Source organism: Hipposideros armiger, unplaced genomic scaffold (genome assembly GCF_001890085.2).
Source record: "Hipposideros armiger isolate ML-2016 unplaced genomic scaffold, ASM189008v1 scaffold_74, whole genome shotgun sequence".
In the NCBI taxonomy this organism is placed as follows: Eukaryota; Metazoa; Chordata; class Mammalia; order Chiroptera; family Hipposideridae; genus Hipposideros; species Hipposideros armiger.
The window spans coordinates 1,658,275-1,680,843 of record NW_017731424.1 but is presented as its reverse complement, the minus strand read 5'-3'; the positions used below and the strand labels follow the sequence as shown (position 1 = coordinate 1,680,843).

General features: G+C 38.5%; 1 protein-coding gene across 1 annotated transcript in view; it reads left to right on the top strand.

Annotated features, from left to right (window-relative positions):
- The window catches only part of CACUL1 (CDK2 associated cullin domain 1), an 84,008-nt gene extending 66,516 nt beyond the window's left edge, over window positions 1-17,492 (top strand). Inside the window, exons 6-9 of the mRNA XM_019642911.1 lie at window positions 1,129-1,218; window positions 5,003-5,141; window positions 12,076-12,119; window positions 12,555-17,492. Coding sequence (XP_019498456.1) covers window positions 1,129-1,218; window positions 5,003-5,141; window positions 12,076-12,119; window positions 12,555-12,595 — 314 coding nt within the window. The 3' untranslated portion in view covers window positions 12,596-17,492. The remainder of the gene's footprint in view (window positions 1-1,128; window positions 1,219-5,002; window positions 5,142-12,075; window positions 12,120-12,554) is intronic.
- The last annotated feature ends 5,077 nt before the right edge of the window (window positions 17,493-22,569 follow it).

Genomic DNA, 22,569 nt, shown 5'->3' with positions numbered 1-22,569 from the left:
AGTGAAACACAAGTTCTAGGACCTATTCTGTAACTGCTAGCTCTGGGACTTGGTATGAATTATTCAGTGTTTTTTTATTTTGTTTTGTTTTTAATCTCAGTTTCCTTATCTGTAAAAACAAAACAAAAGTAGATGAGAATTAAGCTTGTGAGAAAGTAAATCCTAAATTAAAGATGAGAATTAAACTTATGTAAGATACCCAGCACCTGTTAAATAATAAATGGTGTTTCTGTTTTTAAAAAGGCATAGACAGAAGAAAGAAGCTTACCTAATTTTACAAGCCCGGCACAGTGTAAAATGATGCCAAGCTTTATGGGGTTTTTTTGGTTAGTAAATGGCAGGTCTTTGAGAGAGAAATTAAAAACGAACTATTTTAAGTCAGTAGTATGTGTTGTAGCCACTAAACAATGGAATTTGTATCTGTTAATGATGCTTTCAAGAGGAATTATTCCTATCCATTTAAAAATGTTCTGATAAAATTTTTTGTGTGGCAGGTAACCTAAAAGAAAGCTGACTCTGTCGCCGTGTTCTTTCGGTCAGGGTCCTGTGGTGACCAGTCATGAAAGCGAGAAGGATGAGCCAACATGGTCTTTTCTTGCTTTTACCTTTAGTAAGAAGAAAAGTATGCACAGTTATAGCATTTGGGAAAGTCAGTTGCTGACTCTGATTGCAGTTCCTAAAATTACTAATAACGTGCCTTTCAGAAAAATTCCAAGAGCCTCCAATATGGTGATTTGGGGGAAAGAGAAATGATTGAGAGAATTAGAGAACATTTTATTCTCCACATGTTGAATCCTGAACTTAATGGGAGCACTTTCAGTTCACCGCTAAGTACCATGAATGCTATTGTTTTTAGAAACCTTTACTTGTTTTCAGAACCCCCATCAACTGAATAATTTCCACCAGTATTTCAGTAGACCTGCACATATTTACTTGTTAGATTGAGCTCTACTGCATTGGATTAAAAAAAAAAAATCTTTAGTGTATAAATGCTCGGTTTGTCCTCTTGGGCTGTGCTTTTCTTGAACTTGTTTACCCTTCAGTCTTTGGGAGAAATTAGTAATAGAAAGACAAACCTGGACAGTCAGTAAGTTGCATCATTTTTATATCCATTTTTTCTTATTTCAGCTTTACTTTTAGAAGCCCAGTCAACACCATTTCAGGTCACACCTTCAACTATGGCAAATATTGTGAAAGGCCTGTACACTCTCAGACCAGGTAAACTGATACATTGTTTTTTTGGGGGTTGGACTTATTTGTTTATGGCAGCTCCAGCCTTATTCAAGAGAACAGCGTTTCTCTATGTGTTTTTTGAAGCCTAAATGGTATTTGGATTTGTTACCACAAAAAAATTTAGTTACTCATCATTGTGAAATGTAAACCCAGGACTCACTTGGAATTTTCTCTATATTAGTGAAGACCAACTTGTTTGGGAAATACAAGAAATAATTTGTAGGAGACACCTCTGATAAAATTGAATCTCATGACTGACATTAATCGTTGTCTGTTTTGTTACCGAGTTTTTCTTTCACCTCTGCCCCGCACTACAAATATGCATAGGCATACACATTCACAACTTCATCTTAGGCCTAGTGTGTAACTTGCAAGGACTCTAGAAATGTTGGTAAAGTTACAGTCATTTCATAAGGATATTTTGAAGAAAGATAATAGAATAGCAGAACCAAAAGTCAACGATCACTGTATTCAAAGGCATGGTGTGTGAATTTTCTTAATGTAGCGATCTTAGAATAAAATCGTGTGAATTTAAAGAACTCCCTAGACACTTTCGTATAGATCTTCCTGTTTCTAAGCCAGAACCTCAAACTTGTCACATAGGTGTCTAGCCAATTAAAAAATATCCATGGGAGAGAGATTGTAGAAGCTCTCAGGGTAGAACATTGTTCTACAATCTAGAAACACAGGGCAGCGTTATTGATGGTATAGTAGTCCCCTTATCTGCAATTTCACTTTCCACAGTTTCCCTGCGGTCAACCGCAGTATGAAAATATTACATGGAAAATTCCAGAAATGAGCAATTCATATCAATGCATACGTTTTAAATTACAGGCCATTCTGAGCACCTCAGTTCATCTCATCACATAGGTGTTGTGTCATCATGCATCGTTACAAGAAAGATGAGTGCTATATAAGATACTTTGAGAGACTACATTCACTCACTTTTATTACAGTATATTATTACAATTGTTCTATTTCATTATTAGTTATTGTTATTAATCTCCTAGTGTGCCTAATTTATAATTTAAACTTCTATCATAGGTATGTAAGAATAGGAAAAAACTTAGTGTATATATGGTTCGCTACTATTGGCGGTCAGGCATCCACTTGGGGGTCTTGGAACACACTCCCCTCGGTAAGGGGGGACTATTTAATTATCTTTTTGTGAAATTTCTTTTGTCATTTGAGGGTTAAATGAAATAAAACATTATCTAAATTGCTTAATAGAGTACCTGATAATATAATAAGCACACTAACATTAACTGTTGTTATTGCTATCCAGTTGGGTCCAGTGGTTATTTTATTTTAATTAATTGATGGCTTGATTGCTGGCTTAATTTAAAAGATATGTCAGAATTTAACTTGCTAAAATGGAAACCAAGTGAAAACTGGCACTAGGGGTAGACTGTGATGTCAGAAATACCTTCTTTCTCAGGCTGCTTTACACAATTTAGTGACTTCTGCAGTATTCAAAATTAATGTTACTTAAATGTGGATCAGTTCTTGCTCTATTCATAATTTTTTAACAAGTTATTTGGATAAAGTAATTACTTACATAAAGTAGTAAAAATAATTTTATTACATGTGTCCAGTCAACTGGTGTTTTTTTTTTTCTAGTTTCTCAGAATTTTGAATTTCATTTTACTAAATGTGATGAAAACGGCTCATGAATTTTTCTTTCAGTGCTAGGTTATGAATGATTTATTTTTTATTTTGGAAGGCATCCAAGTGCCGTATGACAGATTTCTAAATTCTGCCTCCCAAGTAGGCAGCTTTATCATAAAACCTCTGGCTTTTATCATAAGTAACAAATTGCAGAACAAAAGCAATCGCTGAGGAAGGGCAGAGACACTTATAGATACATATTTATTTAAAAGCTGTTTTATCCAGGTTTGAGCTCTTATAATAGAATTCATACTGCTTGTGAGAATTCTGTATTTGAGGATTGTCCTTTTGAAAGGGTGAATTTTATCACAGACTACCCTTTTTCTGCCTTAGGCATTTTCTGAGATACTATTAAACATATTTTGACGTTTACATATCTTACCAGGACGCATTGTGTTTCTGGTTTATTAAAGCAGTTTTGTTCACCTGACAGAGTAAGGTTGAAATATTTTAAAAGTTGGATTTTAAATGTAAAAGTTTCTCTCATTACAGTGGTTCGCACATGCTGATTTTAGCATAATGAATGCATCTGAGTCAACCAAGAAAGTTTTTTAAACTATAGATTTCAGGGCCCTAGTCCTTGGAGATTCTGATGACCATGATCATTTTAGGTGTGTTTACTTCGGTCTTTAGAAGCTCAACTTAAAAACAGTTGCAGTCATCCCATCCTGCCCTTTTTCGTTTAATACACACACTTGTCTCTGTTTCTTCATCTTTATTTTAATAACTCCCTGGAGTTGCATAAAATGGCAGATCTGTTTGACCCCTGCCACCTTTGACTGACTGGTCAGTGGTTCCCCAGAGCACTGTACTGAGAAATTTCTAAGCCATATTTGAATTGAGCTAGATGAAGGGAAATAATTGAGAACATTTGCCATGAGTTTGTACAAGGGCTGAGTGAATTGTATTGGTCCTTGTGTCATTTGTGGTGTTTTGTTTTTGTTTTTTGCCACTTTTAACTTAGCTGTTCTGTTGGACATTTGTTTTTACTTACCAATGACCTAGCATTACACAGCATTAGCATGATTTTTCTCAGATTTAAAATTATATTTACTCAAGATCACAATTTTTAAGGTGAGCTCACTGGAATAAATAGAGCCTTGATATTTTATGGGGTTTGCTATATACAGCTAAGATGTTTTCCAAGAGGGAAAATTTGAAAGGGCCAGATTAAAAGAATCCAAAAGGGTGGCAGTGCTAAAATTAGGGCCACCAACAAGGAAGAAGAATGCTGGCTTCTTCACACCCCTGCTACAGATGAGCATTATTTATAGTTAGTGTTTATTGAGTAGGGGGAAGAGATTGTGTATATTGTATCTTGAGTTTTTCTGAATATTAACAAGGCTTTTATTCTTTTTTTTTTCCTTGTAAATTACTTAGTCTTTCATTCAATTTATCTGGTCTTACTGATTTATAGAAATGCTTTATAATAAAAATACTAATTCATCTCTGTCATGTCTGATACAGATATTTTCCTTAGCTTTCTCACTGCCTATTTATTTGTGAATGTTTTTCTTTAGATGATTCTCTTGATCGTTTATCTTTTTATTAATAATTAAATAGCAGTTTAATTCTTGTCTTTGACTCTTATGTGTATTTAATTTGCTGTCATTTAGCATCAGTCAGAATAAATTATCTACAGCCCACTTATTAAATGTTTGATTTCCCGCTTCATTTTTGTGGTTCTTCCTTTTTTATATGTCTACTTAGTACTGCCTGTACTATTCTGTTCTTGGGCTAGGACACGGTTTTAATTAGTGTTTAGTAGGGCTAGTGTTTCCACCAGTACCTTCCCCCCAGTTGCCTTCCCCTCAGAATTCTTCAGTTATCTCATTCTTGTTTTCCCTCATATTTAGAATTTTTGATAAGGTCATTCCAAAATTCTCTAGAGATTTTCATTAAATTTTGTTATAATAGTAAAGTGTAAAATTGTCTGCGTTCCTTACACTGTAAATTCGTTTTAGAAAGGAAATTTAACCTCTTGTATTTCTTTATCAGAATGGGATTGCACGTAACTTTGGCTTAGTATATATTGAGCAAACAAAACCTTCCCTTTCCCACTTATATGAGTTTCTTAATGAATCTTTTCCTTCCCTCACAGAGTGGGTTCAAATGGCTCCAACTCTATTTTCTAAATTTATTCCAAACATTCTTCCTCCGGCGGTGGAATCTGAGCTTTCTGAATATGCTGCTCAAGATCAGAAACTTCAAAGAGAACTTATACAGAATGGTTTTATGAGGCAAGTTGTTTTTTTCCTTTTCGTGACAAAACACGTCTATTTCCTTCGGCCAGTTTGGCGTGGCAGGGGAGGGGTGCCGAGGCTCTGAGAATGGGACATAACGGCCCAAGAGTCATGGTGCCGCTGCCGGGAGCGATAGGAAAGGAAATGTTGAAGCTGGGTTTTGATTTTCTGGGAGCTGCTCATCACTAAATGGGTTTCTCGTTGGGTGGGCAGTTAGGCGGGGCAGCCTCTGAGCGCTCTTCCAACTCTCATGGTAGAAATTTTATCATCAGTTATAATGTGCTTTTTTTTTTTTAATTTTTATAGCTGAGCCATCCTGCCACCTGTTGGCAGCTCAGTGGCAGCTCAGCTTGGGCCGAGACTCGAACCACTATTGCTCAGAGCTCAAACTCTTGAGTGAGCTCTTAACCAACTGAGCCACTCGGCCGGCCCAGTTATAATGTACTTTTATGACGAAACTAGCAAATGACTAGTTTTATGACTAAATTAGTGTAAAGAGGCTTCGAATTCTGTTTTTCATATTTTCACTTTTGCCCTACATTCGTGTTGTTTCTTCTTTAAAAGTAGTGTATCTTTTGAATGTGGCCAGAAAATTGGACTGCCTTGGTTTTGACGTGTACACTTTGCTAATTTCTCTGAAATTTACAATTCAGTATCATGGCTATCATGCAGAAAAATCTTGCAGAGTGCATATTTTCAACTAAAATAAGTTACATGAAAACTTTGTGAATCCCTGTGGGAAAACATCCTGTTGGTTACCATATCATTGAAGGGTACATAATACCTTATATTTTCATAATCCATACTCTTTACTTAGCAGTTTTACATATGTTCTTTTATTTGAATCCCTGACATTGAAAGAAGAAAGTTGTAGTAAGGAAGATACCCGGGTTTCTCACTGAGGCATAGCTGTCACCACAAAGTGACACACTTATCTCTCTAGGACTGCTGGTGGACATTTCACTGTCTTAGGCTCTGAGGCCAAACTAAACCTCAGAGTATCAGTCTTGACCAAAATCACTGTTACTAATTCTCCGGTTTCAGCACAGGTTAGGAAAGAAAGCAGATTATTTGTTGGCCCATGGATTGGCGTTTTTTCCCATTTCGTCCTGGAGGCATCTGTATTCATGTGGTCATGGTGGCACTGAGTAATCCACTACTCCTGTACCTACTCACTCCCTCACTGGCAGCTCACATTGGAAAGGCTCAGCGAAGCTATTTCAGTAGAAGGCCTTGTAAAAAAGAAGGCTTTCTTGTGGCAAGTGAGGGAAGGAAAGGCCCCGTGGGAAATGGTGGAATGTGAACAGCCAGTTTTTCTCTCTGAAGTCCAGCATTCAGGGGTTTCCTGACACTCGCTGTACTGTTTCTAACCGGTATTATTTTGTACGTAGAATGAGGCTATTTAATACTGTAGTAATTTTGCTTATTCATTTTTGAAGAGCTCATGTATTTATATGGTTCAAAAATCAAAACGATATGCATTGAGAATCAGAAGTAGACACTGAGAGTTCTGCTCCCTGCCACCCGCCTCCCCATCTACTGCCACCCCGTTAGGTAATCATTTTTATTAGTTTCTTCTAGTGTTTTTTTAATATATGCAGATACAAGCAAACAAAATACACGTTCTTATTTTTATTCCTTTCTTACACATTCATTTGTGTAGTTGTACTGCAGCTTACTTACCCAATCCCCAGGAGGTGGCAACTTGAATTATTTCTAGTCTTTTGCTATTACAGAGAATGTGCAATAAATAGCCTTGTCCATGCTTAATTTTGTCCCTTTTGCAGGGACATCTGGAGAGTAAATTCCCATAAGTGAGATTGCTGGGTCAAGAGTAAATGCTGTTGTAATTTTGATTAATATCGCCCAAGTGCCCTCCCCGGGGGATTGTGCTATTTTGCGTAGCCACCAGCAGAGTGGGAAAGGGCCCGCTCTTCATGGCCTGGGCCATGGAGCGTGTTGTTAAACTCTGGACTTCTGCCAGGCTGGCAGGTGACCATTAATTACTCAGAGTTGGTTTAATTTGCATTTATCTAGTTATGAGTGAGGCTGAGCATATTTGCATATGTTTGTATTTCTTTTCCTGTGTATGCCTTTTGCTCACTTTTCTGTTTGATTTCTAGTCTCTTTTTCTTGGTTTCTAGGTGCTCTTTCTGTAGTGAAGAAATTGATTCTTTGCCTAACATAAGACAGTTTTTATCAGTTTGTCTTTTGACTTTGCTTATGGTGTTGGTTTTTCTCTTTAATTTTAAGTCATGTAGAAGTTTTTTTGTTTGTGTAACTGTATCAAATTTTGTCTGTATGGCTTAGGTATTTTGAATTGTAGTTAAAAGTTTTTCCTTAAATATTTAAAAATAAATACAGAGTAATCTGAGTATACCTTTTATGTTTATTTTTTCTAGGCTAACCATAATTTTGAAGTTTTTTATGCTTTTTTCCATGTTTTATTTGACTGTTTGTTTTTAATTTTAGAGATAACCCATTGATGCCTTTTAAAAAAATAAACAGCCTTCTGAAAAATTCTATTTCTATGAAGTAGTTTAGGAAGATAAGTCTTGTGGAGTTCTTTGAGCACCTTAAATTCACCTTTCAGAGCAGTTTGTGGAACTATTTAAACACATCCAGAGACATTTTCCTAATCCGAATTTTGGAACAGGAATAAGAGAACAGGGTGCAGGGCTGCTTGGTGTAGAGTAGCTCTTATGTACATTTGTTTGAGATGAGTGAGTGAGTGAGTGAGTGACTCCATAAATGGCTTCATGTAACACTGCCTTGGAAGGACTAACATGGCCCTGTTCGGCCAAGGCCAGGTTCGTTATATTCAGGGAAGTGCCATGGAGTTTGGGTGTATATTGGAATTTTTGTTTCTCTCAGGGGGATTCTTTCATAAAACTTCTGCCTGAAATATAAACATTAGTATTCTGAGATGTGATCAAATTAAATTGTTTTACTGTGCAGATTGAATTGGGCTGTTTCTAGAATTAAATTAGCAGCCTATTATACATTGACTATGAGGATTAAAGCCTGCCTTGTAAATTATCCTGATGGGTGCTTTGCACAGTAGGCAGTGCCCAAGCTGACATTCTCGGACTCACTCTGACCCCTGCTGATGATCTGCTCCAGACCGCTCAGAAAGGATGTGCAAGACCCTATACTTAGCAGCTGAGAGGAATGTTGCCTGCGCTCCCAGCTCTGGCACATGCAGCTCTATTCCACATTCTGCCCGGCCACACTGGATGCCTTCTCTGATTATTATTTCGCTAAGATTGTTTGGGAAGAAATGGTGTCCACTGATGCAAAAAACCTCTGAGAATATAGTACAGGCTCTCTAACAGGAATCCTGTTACTGCTTTTCTGATATGAGCAGTCATTTTATGTATATGTCTAACCAGCCACGTGATTCCTGTTCAGCTTTGCAAACTATTTTTCATTTAAGTTTACGTTCCACTCACATGATGTATGGAGTCCTGAATAGTCAGTACACGGCCTTAATGTGGATGGCACAGAGTAAGTCTTTGAAATATTCTGAAATAATGTCTGAGTGTTGTTAAATGTATCCTTTTTTGCATTTAATGGACAGAGTCTCATTTGAGCTGGAGTTCATGCGAAAGATCTGTAGGTGCAAGCAAATATAGTGTGGACTTACTTCAAAGCTAGAATTAACATACAAGCTAAGCGTGACGTTTTCTTTTTGTCTGCTTCCTGCACAATTGAACTGATTCTTGTCGGGGAGGGCAGGTTGCATCTGTTGTCAAGGAGTACATTATGGAAGGTCAGCTCATTTGGGAACTTCACGTGTGGCCTCAGCTGGAACATTCTCATCAGACCAGCCTGCGGTCCTCTCCAAAGCCTGTGCCCAATAGCTCTTAAAGGCACAGAAATAAAAAACTTAAACAATGCTCTTTCTGAGTAATTGTGACCTGGAATTCTGAAACAAAACAGAACCTTGTTAGGGGTATTGTTGGTCTTTTAGCTGAGAAGGTTAGTCTAGATCGGGGCTTTTGCATTTAGTAGCGGGGGTCTGGTTTTGAGCACAGCTCATAGCTTTCCCTACTTGTGGTATTAGGTCATATCTTTGGCAGCCTCTCGCATATGTGACATTTACATCCTACTTCCTATCTCCTGTTCTCATATTTGTATTTTTCTTCTGTTATTTTTGCATGTTCAGTTTTTATTTAACATTTGGGGGTTGAGAATGAAAGTTATCCATAGAAGATGAGGTTCCAGATATAAAATTCTATATCTTCGTTTTGGTCAGCATTAACTTGTTTGTTTCGGAATATTTGTTGAATGCTATTGTGATAATACTAGTGTAAATAATAATACAAGACACTCAGCTGGCTTTGGCTATGTGGGGTGTTCACAATAGAAGTGTTTTAAAAGTGACATTAGAATGTCTGTTTAGAGTTCTTTAGGCTGTGCAAGGCTAGTTCATGCTAATCGTTGTTCATGTTTTTCTCTAAATGCTCAGTTTAGAGAGAAACTCTTCAGAGGCCGTTTGGTGTGTTCTCTTTCTGCCTGTCATTAAGACCCCCTCACCCAGCCCAGCAGGAGATTTCGTTCCTAGTCTAGAGCATAGCCAGAGAAGGAAAGTGGGAAACTTTGGTAATCTGGAAGGGTATTCAAAAGCAGAAAATAATTACTTGGGCTAGCATTTTAATAATCCAGCTATAGAATTATTCTCTAATTTTTTAATTCAGCAAATATTTATTTTCTGTGTGCTAGACACTGTTCTAGGTACTGGGTGAACTAGGCAGGTCAAGTTCCTGTTTTTATGGAGCGCATGCTGTAATGTCAGGAGATAAATAATAAACATATAAACAGATTCTTTCAAATAACAATAAGTGCTATGAAGAAAGTGAGAGTACGGGCTAGAGAGTGAGTGACAGGGCATGCGTGAGGGCTGTCCAGCTAACTTGGTAACGTAATGCCTTCTGAGGAGGAAACGTTCCAGCTTGGGTATAGATGATAAGCGCACAGCCATTGGCTAACAAGAGCGAAGAGCACTGCAGGCAGAGGAAGCAGTGAATACCAAAGTGCCGACGTGCCCAAGAGGCAGACAGAAAGCCAGGCTGGCTGAAGAATAGTGAACACAGGTAGACAACGAGGGTGATAGGAGCCATTTCTCACAGGGCTGGGAAAGTGAATTTGAATTGATTTCTAATTGAAATGAAAACCCACTGAAGGGCTTTAATCAGAGGCATGAAATAATCTTACTTATGTTTTTACATAAGATCACTTTGGCTTTTGTCTGGACTAATAATAGTAAGACTTAGAATTGTGTAGGGGAGAGATGACAGTGTCTTGGATTGGGATTGTAGCTGTGGAGTGGTTGAGGATTATTTTGGATTGTATTTGGATTATAAAATGCTCCAGAGCGAAGAAAAGAGAGAGGACTAAGGATGAGCGAGGATTTTGGCCTGAGTAGTTGGGTGGATAGTGGTGCCGTTCACTGAGGAAAACTGACTCAGGAGTAGGGATGGTGTAGGGTCAGTGTTGCGTTCTGGGAATGGCAAATTTGCAATATATAAATCACCCAAGCGGCAGTGGTGAGGAGGCAGTTGCATCTATGTCTGCAGTGCAGGGAAAAAACCAGAGTTAGAGAAACAAATCTGGGACCCAATGGCAAATGGATAGTATTTCAAGTCATAGGACTGGTATGGTTGCTGTTCTAGACTAAGGAGACTATACAAGGAGAAGAAAAGTGGCCAAGGACCAAGTGTTGGGCAGAGTCAAAGTATTTTAGGAAGGAAGAGATCAACTGTGTAAATGCTGCTAAGGGACCAAGGAAGAAAAAGCTAGTGAATTGGTCATTATTACTCATGACTTAAGCATTTTCATTATTTGTCTGAATTATTGTCTGAGAAACTAGAGAGACAAAAATAGGATTTATAGGTAGCTTAGGACCTAACCAGAACCTCTGTTTTCTTAACTCTAAAGTGGAACTAGAACTTGAACTTTGGTGTTTGAAGATGAACTGGTTAATATATGTAAAGGTTCATTGTCTTCTGTCTGCAAGAAGGATATTCAGATTTGTGAGATTCTGAGATTTTTCAAAAGCTTTAAGCATTTATCAGTCTCTTAATAGGACTTTTAGGGGAAGATTTTGAATTATCCTCTCTCTTTCATATTTGAAATTTGCCCTATGTCAGGGTCACTAGGGATGTTGATAGCAGAGCCCAGGTTAATCTTCAAAGACATATTAGTCTGAACCTATTTCTAGAACCGAGTATAAACCATCATTGTAGATAACCCTTCCTTTTTTTAATAGCTTTCTATATTTAAAAGACAGCATCTTTAGCTAAGAATATCCAGGTTATAAATGACTCAGCTACTGTTTAAGTTTAATGCCTTTTTAAAATAGATTGTTGGGTTAGAATTGAAATACCTGCTATACTTCCATTATTAATTATGTCAATTCATTTCAACTATTATTTTTTTTTATTAAAGATTTTATTGGGGAATTGGGGGAGGGGAACAGATAATTTATTGTTCTTTTGTTCTTCAGTCTAGCTGTGTAGGATGTCGCTTCACTGGCTCATGTTGGTATTATCATTGTGCTCCTCCCGGGTGAGGCAGTCGCTTGCCGGCCATTGGATGGCCACCCACGCCAGCTGCCAGCCACTCACGCTGGCTGCCAGCCACTCATGGTAGCTTACGGCAGCCTGCCGCAGCCCCGCTGCAGCCTACGCTGTTGTTGGCCACTCACGGCAGCCCAGCTCCAAGTTGAGCTGTTGTTCACCATCTTACCTGTAGAGGGCGCAGTGTCACTGGCCCATGTGGATCCGAACCGGCAGCCCTGCTGCTCAGAGCTCGCACTCCCAAGCCAGCTCTTAACCAACGAGCCACTTGGCCGGCCCTCTCCTATTGTTGTATGTGAAGATGTCAGTCAGTTCTGTTGACACCCTCTTTTTTTTTTTTTAATCCCCAGAGGTGACCAGTCCCGCAAGAGAGCTGGGGATGAGTTGGCTTATAGTAAGTAGTGACGTTCCTTACTGTCTTTGATGGTTTTGAGGCCTTTGAGTGATCAAGGTCAGACTGTCCTGCAGTGGCCATTCTCAAGTCCAGCTGCTGCTGCTGGTTCTCAGGCGCTGTCAGGAGGCTGCCAGGTTCTTTAGCCTCTGCTATTAATAAAACTACTATATAATAAAACTTTTTAGAATGGGATGGTGACCCAGTCTCAGTTCCTGATGACCTAGCCCCCTTTCACTTCACTCAAAGCCACATGGCTTTGAGAGGGTGTGTGTGTGTGTGTGTGTGTGTGTGTGTGTGTGTGTGTGTGTGTGCGTACTCTCCTTTCAGGAGGTTGGGAGAGGGGTGGGAAATAATGTGTTAAATAAGCAGATTCCTCCTGTTATCCATTGCCGTCTGCTATTCATACTTTTTTCTGTTTCGATGCTTTCTTTTCAGACAGCTCATCAGCATGTGCAAGTTCCAGAGGGTACAGATAGTGAATGTATTGAATGTACTTTCCTTCCTGAAAAAAGGACACACTGGAGCTGCAAAGACTGTGTTCAGAGCACAGCGGGGGCCTGCACTTAGGCTCTGCCACAAAGCTGGTCTTGGAAGAGGATGGTGGACTTCTTACTTTGGTTTGTAATTTTAAAAAACAAAAAACTAACATGCAAAAACACAAACACAGTCAGTTGCTGCTAGACTTGGGGATCATTTTGAAACGGGGCAATCTTTTAATGCGTTTATCTGCAGATTCCGTGAGGAACAAGCATCTTGGAAAGTGACCATTGCTAAATAAAACCCAGCAGCCCAACTCAGCAGCTTCCTCCAAAAGTATAAAAGCAGAAGAATCTTTTTTGTTTTTTTAAGCACTTGTTTTGTTCATTTGTGGACTTGGCACTTCAGCATATTGGTTTCACACATCAAGATACCGTTTGCTTTAAAACCAAGCGGATCATTACAATCCAGTATTTTTCACCCATAACCAAAATAAACCCCTTTAGAAAAGAGTTGGTCTTTGATTACCATTAGACAGTCTTGTTAAAGGAAAATGCTAACTCTGCTTTTGCTATAACTTTTCCCCCATCAGTCCACAACTTTTTTCTACTCTGTGCCTTGAGCTTTGTGCACTTTGCAACTCTGTGACCATGTTGTCAAATTCACAAACGCTTCCTGACAAAGTGTATGGTGTCACGGACTAACCCGCCAACATGGCAGGTCTGACTTCAAAGCAGGATGCTAAATAAGTGGGGAAGTAGACACACATTGCACACTGGTCAGATTCCCCCTGCCTCACCATGACATACTCATGTTAATGTTGGGGACCAACTCTTGTAGAACATTTCCATTCCCTCTATCACCTAACACGATTTCACTGGCTGCCGTGGTATCAGCATCATGTTTAGAGGTGGCCGGGACTTGAGCACTAAAGCTCCCTTTTTAATATTGTTGAGAATTATCCAACAGTAAAAGCTGGTTCCTGGGATGCTCTAGGAAGCAGATATGGTTATTAAATCCAAATATAATCAGTGGTGTGGGATCCCTGATCCATTTCATTTGAAATAAGTAAGATAAGTACTTAAAAAAAAGGTCTGCAGTCTGTCTTTTAAACGCTGTGTTTGAGTGTGATAGAGAAGGCCAGCACTGCCGTAGGAGGCGTGCTCTCAGCGGCGGCAAAGCTGACTCCTGTTTTCTACGCCCACAGTGCAGTTTAGCTCCTTATAAAAGACTCTGAAGCTTATTCTGGTTGTTGTTGAAAGGCAAAGAAAAATAGGGAGATGTGGCAAGCAAAAACCATTTTTTCCCCTCAGTTTTGCTTGAATCTAACTTGAGCGTATGCTTGAGTCTATTGGGGAATGTCAGATTAATATTTACCTCTTTAGAGAACTTGGAGCAGAAAAGAAGACATATCAGAGATACTGTCCCACTTTGCAAGTTTTCCATAAGAGTTGCCTCTGCCAATTCAGTTTGTCCTTTTTGGGGGGCGGGGGGGGCGGGGGATCTTGGGAGCAAGTACGTCATCTAATAGAAGTCCTATATTTGTAAGCGTACTATTCAGAGAAGTACAAGTAAAGGTTGTCAGATTTATTTTTTTAAGTACTTATCGAGCAGAGTGGGTGGGTTTTGTGGAGAACTTGAATTAGACTCATTTAACTCTGTGAGCATCTTAGATTATATTGATAAACACTGAAATACTGTAAGAATACCTGCAGGTTCTCATTATGCCCTGTGCAGTTTGATTTGCTACACAAGTAACGTTCTAGTATCGAGGAAAAATTCCGTTTTATCATGAAGTCCAAATTTTACTCTTCTTAACAGAATGCTTGCTGCAGGCTTATCAATAGCACTTGCAGCTGAAGTCGCTCCCGAGGGGTTTTAATAATATTTCCGAAAGGAATAAAATTGGAATGTTTCTTTAAATGTGGAAGAATGCTTCAGTATTTTAATAATATACCCAAATGCTTTTTCTGGGAGAGACATTTCTTCTTTGGCCAACAGTGGACTTTTCCCTCTAAAAGCATTATATTATGATGTGAATTGGCATTAAAATGTTTGGATGTTTTTGTATTATTAAGTTAATGGAGAAATATTGTACATTGTCTTCTTTTTGTTACTATATATGTGTTAACAAAAAGCAGAGTAAAGATGGCAAGATTTAGTTTCTCTGAATGTTTGCGCAGTGACGCAGCCAGCTGGGTCAGGGCTTGGTGCTGCACGTGGAAAGAACGCGCTCGTCCTCCTGCGCTTGTGACCTGGTGGTCAGTGTTTTTACCCCTTGAGATACGCTGCAGGATGAAGAACCGGTTTCTTTATTTCAAGTCAAAATTGACCTTGCTTATTTTAATCGGGATTCTCAACAAAATTCTTAGTTTGCAACATGAGAGGGAACAAGGTCTGTCCTCCGTTTTGTGTTGACTCAGCTCTGTCTGGAGCAAGTGCTCTCGACCCCTGTTCGGTTGGACTCCTGCCAGGACAGCAGACAGTTTCTCCACGCCCGTTAAATACTGGCTTGTGGGGCCCAGGTCACTGAAGACAGCAAATCGTACACACGCTCGATTTGGCTAAACTGCTGGTGTGTGTGTGCAGCCTGAATCAAGACCCTCCAAAAGACAGCTGGGTCCGTCACCTTGAGGTAATGACGAGTCAGAGTATAAGGAGGCGCTCATGGTTTTGTGAGTCGGTACTTATTTCCAAGGTTGGCCTGAATCTTCAGTTACAGTGTCATCTTATGTCCTCTGTTGTCATAGCTGCACCCTAGCCCAACCGGACCTGCTCCTTTGTTTCCTGCGGGGCAGAAAGCAAAGCCTGGTATAGTGACTCCAAAGCTAATAGTTCTTAGGTCGAGTTGGTGAGAAGAAACACAAACCTGGATGCGTGAGTTGTGCATTATTACATTTTATGGAAACATTACCCCTCCCCTCCCGTCCCCTGTCCCCCATCCCCCGTCCTCCATCCCTTTTACAAGTTTGAGGCAGTTCCCCTCCGTTTCTTCGGGGTAGAGGATGAAACCCATTTGTGAGTGAGATTGCAGGACACAGGCCCACAGCCACAATGCTGCCCTTGCATCTCCATCCTGCAGCCCTGTAAGGCTGCCCCTCCCCTTGCTTTCTGTCGGGTTGCAAATTTGCACACAAAGAATTCCTCAGGAAGAGTTTGCACCTGCATCACCTCGCAATATTCTGTACTGACCCCTAAGGGATTTGAAAGTCCTTCAGCACAAAAGGAGAACTTCGGAGTGGTGGTCTGTGCACGTGTACTAGCAAAGGTAGTGGTGATCTAGCAAACACAACCAGTTTCTGCAGGTATGAAGTGAGCAGAGACACCTGTACCATAGTATTTAAATAAGCCACTTCATCTCCCAGAGTAACCCGCCCGGATCTGTCGTCGTCTTACTGAGGCTGGCTGTGTTCTGTTTTATTACAATTATGTCCATGATTATTACGCAAGAGGTATTGCCCTTGAGCTAGAAGTCAATTGTTTAATAAGCAGCTATTAAAATAACGGAACATTGTTTTATGAACATACACTGATCTGAGATACGAAAAACTTTACAACTAAAAACTAACATTAAAAGCCTACATTAGCTATCCAGTCAGTATTTGGATGTTTTGAGCTGATTTTTTTATGGTGTTTCATTGAGTTTCAGAGTGTGATGTTTACTTTACTCCAGGTCTGGACCTCTTAAGGGAACTTTAAAATTTAAGATATGAATGTGAATCTCTTGACTGATGCCTATAAGAGGGTTTTAGGACCTTGTTGGTTGTGATCACTGTTTTCAATAAGATTGCATAAGATGAAATTCATGTTTATCAGAAGTTAAAATAGAGGACAGAGTAGTTCATGGAGAAATGGCTTTCCTGTGACTTCCATTAGCTTGTTGAAACATGCCCGTTTCTGGCCACCAGTATATGTGAAAGGACTCCTATTCCTTTTCAAAGGAGATTATTTCTCTTCTGTCCCTACTGTTTGGTAACTGAGTCATTGCACCTTCCCTCCTACACTGGCCGGGACCCTGTTTTGAGTGTCTTTCCAGAGCTGAGTGGCACAAGTATCTATACTCTCTCTGCTTATGTTGATGGAGTGGCTGTGGGAGGATTGACGAAAACACTAAGCAGAGACGCCTTCTTCCAGGACCCGGGTATATGTACCTCTGCTGGATAGAAACTCGCTTTGTTTCTGGTTGGACTGGATTGTTCAGAAAAGTGTTAATGGCTTACAATTCTGGGAAGTTTGTAGCGTGGCTCTAAGTTGAATTCTGTGGTTTGAGAAAAATAAATATTTTGTATTGATTCCCACATGTCATTTCAGTGTTGTGACTGTGTACTGAATGCAATAAGATTGTAGATGCTCTCTTAGAAGGGTATGTTTTTTAAAACAGATGGCAATTTAATTGCTCTCATTAGTCCTGTTTGTCAATATTACAGCCATGCAATTCAGGAGAAATTATTCAAATGTGAAGTGGTGAGGAGCTGTGGCAGTCATGCTTATGAATAAAGGGAAGGTCACATGCAAACAAGAGGCCTTGTCACCCACCAGCACAGCCAGAGCAAGGCTGAAGCAATGAAATCTAGTCCCTGGTGGTGCTTGTTTGTTGGAAAGCATAGTGGGGCTTAGAACAGGGCGTTCTGTACGTCAGCTTTTTTATTAATCCCAGAAAAACAATATGGTGGATGAAATTCTTATTGACCTGGGATTCAAATCCACTGACTTTGGCTCTGACCTTTAACTCTTGAAGGTTTTGAATCAGTCCTTCTGTATTAGGGTGTAAACCATCGCTTTGAAAACATTGTGGTTAATGAAATAAATCTTGTACAGATGTCCTTGGCCTTGTTATGTTGATACCTGGTTTACTGGAACTTTGTTGTAATACAGAACATGATGATTTTGCTTATAGTATATTTGTAATGCCTCCTAAACGAAAATGACACTGGGCACGTCTGTTCTACCATGGTTAATTAGCCCGCAGGGTGAGTGTTCATCTTGACCTCTGTACCAGTGATAAAAAGCAATGTGTGTGTGTGTGTGTGTGTGTGTGTGTGTGTGTGTGTATTTAACCATATATATATATAGTTTTATAAAACTATATGTAACTATATATATATATATGTACACACATATGTACATATATGTAGTTTTTCCTTTTTAAACACTGGCACACGGTGGACCCTTAATCAAAACTTTCTGACTTGGGATTTTTTGCATTGATTATACCATGTTTTATAAAACTAAGCCTTTGTGTTTTTTTTGTTATGAAATTAGTAATGTCCCCTGAGGTTTTCTTGTAATCTCACTTGACAATTTTAGTTTCTCTTGCTGTCTCTTTGCAAGTGTCCCTTCCTAGTGTTCTCAGAATGCTGTTCTCAACTTCTTTTTTGTAACCTAAGCTGTGTTGTAATGGTACCTACTTTTTGATTACCACTCAGAGCTGGATTCAGTGACTTTAAATTTTCTTTTTTCTCTACATTTAAATAACTTTGACAGTTTCCTTCTTCAGATTCTCCCCCCCCCAAGCCAAGTAGAGAGCTATTTAAATCTAGCCCTTCTATTAGCAAATTGTTTTTAGATGAGCATAAAACTTATCTATTAGAGTCAGTTCTTTCTATGTGTTTATGTATGTTTAATTTATTTACTCCATTGGCCTCTCTCTCATTCCGAAATTCTAAAATAACTGAACTTCATGGAAACATGATATGGTAGAGAGAATATCATGCATAAAGCCCGAGGGCACAAGTCTAAGCCTCAGCTTAACTAGTTGCATGTTTTAGATGTGTTATTTTTCTTAGCCTCCGTTTCCCTGTGTTTATAATATCTCCTTTTTTCTTCCCAGATTGCTAGTGATAGGGTTGTTACATGTGGCAATGGGATTAATTTGCCAGAAGGATATAACAATTCTAAACTTCTTTATTGTGTACTAATATTATACCTCAAAGTAAGAAAAAAGTGGCCGCAACTACAAGGAGAAACAGATTAAACTACGAACATAACAGACATGTTTAACACATCTCAGTTCTTAATTACGAGATCATGAAGAAGACAAAATTATTATGATCATTAAGGGCAGAGAAGATTTAAATAGCATAGCTAATAAATTTGATCTGAGATATATCTATATCTATATATATCTATATCATCTATCTATCTATCTATCTATCTATCTATCTATCTATCTATCTATCTATCTCTCTATAGCTTCCCTTACACCCAGCAATAAGAAAATAAGCATTTTTGCAAACCAAATCTAAGATTCTATTAAAATATAACAAATTACCAAATTGGATTTATCTCAGGAATGCAAATTGGTTAATATTAGGAAATCAATTAATGTGACTCATCTATTAACAGATTAACATTGTGTAATCAGATGTCTATGAAAACCCAAAGAATTTACAAGGCAAATTAGAAGACTTAAGAGTTTATCAAAGTTGCTGGAACAAAATCAGTATGCAGATGTCAATTACATTTTCATGCACCAGCTACAAGCAACAGTGGTTTTTAAAGTTTAAACATAATTAAGAAATAAAATGTGTAGTAAGAACAAAAAATGTAAAGTACCTAAGAATAAATCTTAGTAAAAGATATGTGGCCTTTTAATGAGAAAATAATTATTTAAAAAAAAAACACCCATAAATATATGGAGAGACTCTGATAGATAAAATCATCTAGGCTTCAGCTCTTTTAACAAATTAGTTAATAGATTAATGCAACTCCAATAAAAAGTCCCAATGGTTTTCATTGTGGTACTTGACAAGCTGATCCAAAAATATAAATGGAAGAATAAAGGGCTAAGGGTATGTACGACCTTCCTGAAAAAGAATGAAATGTGAGGAGCGCTAGCACTACCAAATTGTAAAACTATAATATAGTGATTAAAACAATGTGGAATTGGTACAGAGACGACAAGTAGATGAATGAACAAGAAGAAAGAGCTGAGAAACTGACCCACACTTGAATGGGAACTTGATTTTTAAAAGGGCAGCAGTCATTGCAAATGAGTGGGGAGGAGGTCGGATTATTTATAAACGGGGTGCCGGTAATTCTTCACAAAGGAAAAGAACGAATTGGACCTCTACCTTACACCACACACAAAAGTCAGTCCCAGGTGGATTAAAGATTTACATAGGAAAGTTAAATCTACAAAACTTTTAGAAGACGATATACAAGAATATTTTTATGACTTTGGGGAAGGGAGGAAGGATTTTGTGAACAAGGTAGTGCAAATCATGAATTAAAAAATAGTTAGGCTACATTGATAGTAAGTACTTTAGTTTACCAAACATGCCATAGAATGAAAAAATAAGCCCAAAATGGAATAAGACACAGATCACTGGAACCTGTATATACATAGCTGGGAAGGAACACCTGAATGCAAATCTGTAACAGAAACAACTTGGGAGAGAAATGGGCAGAAGACACAGCAGGCATGTCATAAAAGAAGCAGAAATGGCCCATAAACATGAAAAGATGTTCACCTTTATTAGTTGCACACTGAAATGTATATTGAAACCATAAAGAAATAGCAATTCCTAGCCACCAAACGAGCAGCAACAAAACAGTCAGAAAATATCAACAGTTAGAGAGACTGACAGCAGGAACTTGCACCCACTGAAGGCATGTACCTCGGTCCTACCGCTTTGGAAAACAGTTTATCTAGTGAAGTTGAACACGGGTACGTCTTACAGCCCAGGATGTGTGCTCTTAGAGAAACACATTTGCGGGCATATGCACTCAGGACACACACAGGAATGGTCACAACGCTGTTATTTGTAATAACTGTAAAGGAGGAGGGAGGGAGAGCCATGTGCCTATCTGCAGTATAATGAATAAGTGGAGCGGGTGTGTGCTGTGGGGTTTTCTAGAGTAGTAAGTGTAGTGTAGGGCTTCGCACGTCAGCATAGGTGAACCAGAAATGTCGAGTCAGAACACACAGCCTGGGTACCTTTAAGTAAAGCTCAAAAACAGGAAAAACTACATTTAGGGACTCATGCTCAGTAAAACTAAAGAAAAGAGGATTGCAGCATTCAAGGTCATGGTTCCTGGGGGTGAGGTGAGGCGAATGAGCAGAGAGGTGCACACGGCTTATGAGCACGTGGTAATAGGGACGTCATGACCACTGGGAACGTGTCAGTTCTTGAGTTAATACTGTACATTCAGTGCAAAGCCGATTCCAATGCCAAAGAGTGTTTTTAATATATATTAAAAGTCCACAGTGTACACCTGAAACTAGTATACCTCACTTAAAAAAAGAGAAAACCAAAATGCCCAACAGTAGGGGATTAATTAAATGATAGCATGCCCACATAATGGCATGAAAAATGGTGGTGCATAAGGCTGCTTAGCAACATGGGAAAGTATTCATAGTAAGTGAAAAAACAAAAATATATACGAACCCATTAGATGAATGTGTTATGAAAGGACATGCACAAAAAAAATGGCTTTTTAAAAAACGTTATTTTCTGTATGTTTTAAGTAAACATGACTTTAAAATTCATGTGGAAGTGTAAACAAATGAAAATAGAAAACTTCATTTGAAAGGGGAGAAAAAAAGAAACTTACTCTACCAAAAAGTAATAGTGTTTTTAAAGTGCAATTAAATTTATACACTGGTATAAAAATAGACAAGTTAATGGAAAATAGACTCTACTTTTAAGAGTTTAGAGTACATTAAAGGTGGCTTTTTGAAATAATCCTGGCCCTGATGGATTATTCAATAAAAGGTGCTGGTATAACTGTCGGAAGTTAAATTGATTCCTATTATACCATTCACCAAAAGCAATTAAATTATAAAAACTAGAAGGCAATATAGTTAATATTTTCTTGGGGTTGGAGAAGGTTGTTCTAAGGGTACACACAATGAAACAAGCCTGTGTACAGCCCTTGGCACACATGAGAGTGTGTGTGTGTGTGTGTGTGTGTGTGTGTGTGTGTGTGTGTCTGTGTGTATACATAGATATTTTAAAAGCAATGTTTATGTACTATTCTAATACACATAAGAAAATGGAAAAAAAAAGATGAGGTAAAATGTTTTAAAATATTTTGTGGATTTGTGGTAAAAAAAATACCTTTTGCTCTTTCTAAAAATGTTTTCTTTTAGGGAAAGCCATATGACTAAAAATGCCTCATTATTTCTGAAACTCCTAGTTTTAACATTTTATGACATAAACAAGTTAATGTCTGGTTCTAAGGTAAGTTTGTTTTAATGGCGATTGTGGTTGAAAAGCCACTTCTTAAGATCTGTGGATCCAAATGACTGTACTTATTGAAAAACAATACTCATTTTTCAGTTCCACCCACTAGTCTTTAAAAGTGTTTGTTGAAATCTTTATAATAAATTTCCATCTTTCTCACTGTCGGTAAGTTGTTCGTGCTCAGTAATTGGGAGTGTGACATGTTTACTGTTGGTAACGAATGAGTTCAAAACCTACCGAAGCTCATGTTGGGATTTCATCTCCCAAATTTAAATGTGCGCTTATGAGAATTTGTATAGGTGACAATTTGGGGCAACACATTTTCACAGAGCTTAAAGCATGTCTGACCATCTTCAAATGCACTTAACATCAACTTCTGTTGCAAAAATAGCTATTTTCTTACTCGTTGATATGTTATCTTTACCTTGAAGGGTTGGATAAAGCCTGTTCATTTTTTTAAAAATACCTTCCAGATCACATATTACTGATAAGCACTTGTCACCACAAGAAAGGTTTGCAGATTGCAAACATTTGTCCTTTCATCAATAGAAAAATATTTATCTTTTAGTTTGACAGTACTTCCAAGAATGTTGCTATGAGATAAGCAGCAAACCTCTTTAGGGGTTTAAATTTTCCCATCATAAAGTACTGTAAAGATGCCCTTATGTAGGATGACAAAACCCGTAAGTCCAGTTGCCTTATGGGGAGCACACAGACCACGTATTCTGGGAGAGGAACGGTACCAGGGTCGACCCCTCCGCATTGTGGAGCTCTCGCGCTCCTTT